General features: G+C 45.3%; 1 protein-coding gene across 1 annotated transcript; it reads right to left on the bottom strand.

The window, feature by feature from the left end:
- Nucleotides 1–301: 301 nt before the first annotated feature.
- On the bottom strand, nt 302–1902 carry LOC129399700 (elongation factor 1-alpha 1-like). Its single transcript, XM_055120819.1, has one exon. It carries the CDS (start codon nt 1838–1840, stop codon nt 452–454), a length of 1389 nt encoding a protein of 462 aa, XP_054976794.1. The 5' UTR covers nt 1841–1902; the 3' UTR covers nt 302–451.
- Between the last annotated feature and the right edge of the window lie 584 nt (nt 1903–2486).

Genomic DNA, 2486 nt, shown 5'->3' with positions numbered 1-2486 from the left:
CATCACCCTCCCCAACCTTAAACTGTACTACAAAGCGGTAACAATTAAAACAGCATGGTACTGGAACAAAGGCAGAGGTGAAGACCAATGGAACAGGGTGGAATATCCCGACACACAACCTCAAATATACGATCATCTAATCTTTTTTTTTTTTTTTCTCATTAAACTTTGTTTTTAATGGGTCTCAAAATTCTGTGACAGATTTTTGGTCAAGTTGTTTCCATTAAAAAGTACTGATTTTAAAAACTAATAACTTAAACTGCCACACACACAAAAAAAAAAACAAATGGTCCACAAAACATTTTCCTTTCCTTCGGAAGGTTTTACGATGCATTGTTATCATTAACCAGTCTTTTACTATTAAACTTAAATGGCCAATTGAGACAAACAGTTCTGAGACCGTTCTTCCACCACTGATTAAGACTGGGGTGGCAGGTACTGGGGATAATATTCATTTAGCCTTCTGAGCCTTCTGGGCAGACTTGGTAACCTTGCCAGCTCCAGCTGCTTTCTTGTCCACTGCTTTGATGACACCCACAGCAACAGTCTGCCTCATATCACGAACAGCAAAACGACCCAGAGGAGGGTAGTCAGAGAAGCTCTCAACACACATGGGCTTGCCAGGGACCATATCAACGATGGCAGCGTCACCAGATTTCAAGAACTTGGGGCCATCTTCCAGCTTTTTCCCAGAACGACGGTCAATCTTCTCTTTCAGCTCAGCAAACTTGCAAGCAATGTGGGCTGTGTGGCAATCCAGGACAGGTGCATAACCAGCACTGATCTGACCAGGATGGTTCAGGATAATCACCTGAGCTGTGAAGCCTGCAGCTTCCATTGGAGGATCATTTTTGCTGTCACCAGCCACATTGCCACGACGAACATCTTTAACAGACACGTTCTTGACGTTGAAGCCCACGTTGTCCCCAGGAAGAGCCTCGCTAAGAGCTTCATGGTGCATTTCAACAGACTTAACTTCAGTTGTAACATTGACTGGAGCGAATGTGACCACCATGCCAGGTTTGAGCACACCAGTCTCAACTCGGCCCACAGGGACAGTACCAATACCTCCAATCTTGTAAACGTCCTGGAGGGGCAGACGCAGGGGTTTGTCAGTTGGACGAGTGGGAGGCAGGATGCAATCCAGAGCTTCAAGCAGTGTGGTTCCACTGGCACTGCCATCCTTACGGGTGACTTTCCAACCCTTGAACCAGGGCATATTAGCACTTGGCTCCAGCATGTTGTCACCGTTCCAACCAGAAATTGGCACAAATGCTACTGTGTCAGGGTTGTAGCCAATTTTCTTAATGTAGGTGCTGACTTCCTTAACAATTTCCTCGTATCTCTTCTGGCTGTAGGGTGGTTCAGTGGAATCCATTTTGTTAACGCCAACAATGAGCTGTTTCACACCCAGTGTGTAAGCCAGAAGGGCATGCTCGCGGGTCTGCCTGTTCTTGGAGATACCAGCCTCAAATTCTCCCACACCAGCAGCAACAATCAGGACAGCGCAGTCAGCCTGAGAAGTGCCTGTAATCATGTTCTTGATAAAGTCTCTGTGTCCTGGAGCATCAATGATGGTCACGTAGTACTTGCTGGTCTCGAACTTCCACAGGGAGATATCAATGGTGATACCACGCTCACGTTCAGCTTTCAGTTTATCCAAGACCCAGGCGTACTTGAAGGAGCCCTTTCCCATCTCAGCGGCCTCCTTCTCGAATTTCTCAATCGTTCTCTTGTCGATGCCGCCACATTTGTAGATCAGGTGGCCAGTGGTGGTGGACTTGCCCGAGTCTACGTGTCCGATGACGACGATGTTGATGTGAGTCTTTTCCTTTCCCATTTTGGCTTGCGTTTAGCTGTGGTTTTCACGACACCTGTGTTCTGGCGGCAAACCCGTTGCGAAAAAGCTCATCTAATCTTTGATAAGGGAGCAAGTGATGTGAAGTGGAGCAAGGAAAGCCTCTTTAACAAATGGTGCTGGCACAACTGGAAAACTCCTTTTTCTGACCTTTGTTCCTGCTGAATTTTCTCCTGGAGGGTGGGTCCAGCCTTCCCTGGTCCGGGCTAGCTGAGGGTTAATCAGATTAAAGAAATAGAACTGAGGGTTCTCAGTAATTTCCTTCAGTCCCTTACTGTTGGGAGGGATTCCGTGTTCCCAGGTGGCCATTGAGAAGGTATTATCAGTTCTTGCTTTCTGGATCTATAGGGTGGGTCAGCCTTAGGACTAGTCAATTTACTTCCCAGAAATTTCATTGCCATGCAGTGTATGTATCTGTATGTGTGTGTGTGTGTGTGGGGGGGGGTGGTTCCGTAACATACCTGCCTACATCATTCTCTCAATTAATATATTGAAATAACTAAAATAAACAAGTCTTTATTCCTGAGTATTTCCTTGTGATCATGCTAAAATATACTTGTGCATTATATTTAATTATCTTGAGATAATTAAAATTAACCAAATATTTCACAAATAATAATTGCTCTCT

Source organism: Sorex araneus, chromosome X (genome assembly GCF_027595985.1).
Source record: "Sorex araneus isolate mSorAra2 chromosome X, mSorAra2.pri, whole genome shotgun sequence".
Classification (NCBI taxonomy): Eukaryota; Metazoa; Chordata; class Mammalia; order Eulipotyphla; family Soricidae; genus Sorex; species Sorex araneus.
Note: the sequence above shows the minus strand (reverse complement) of the source record. Positions and strands in the feature narration are given on the sequence as shown.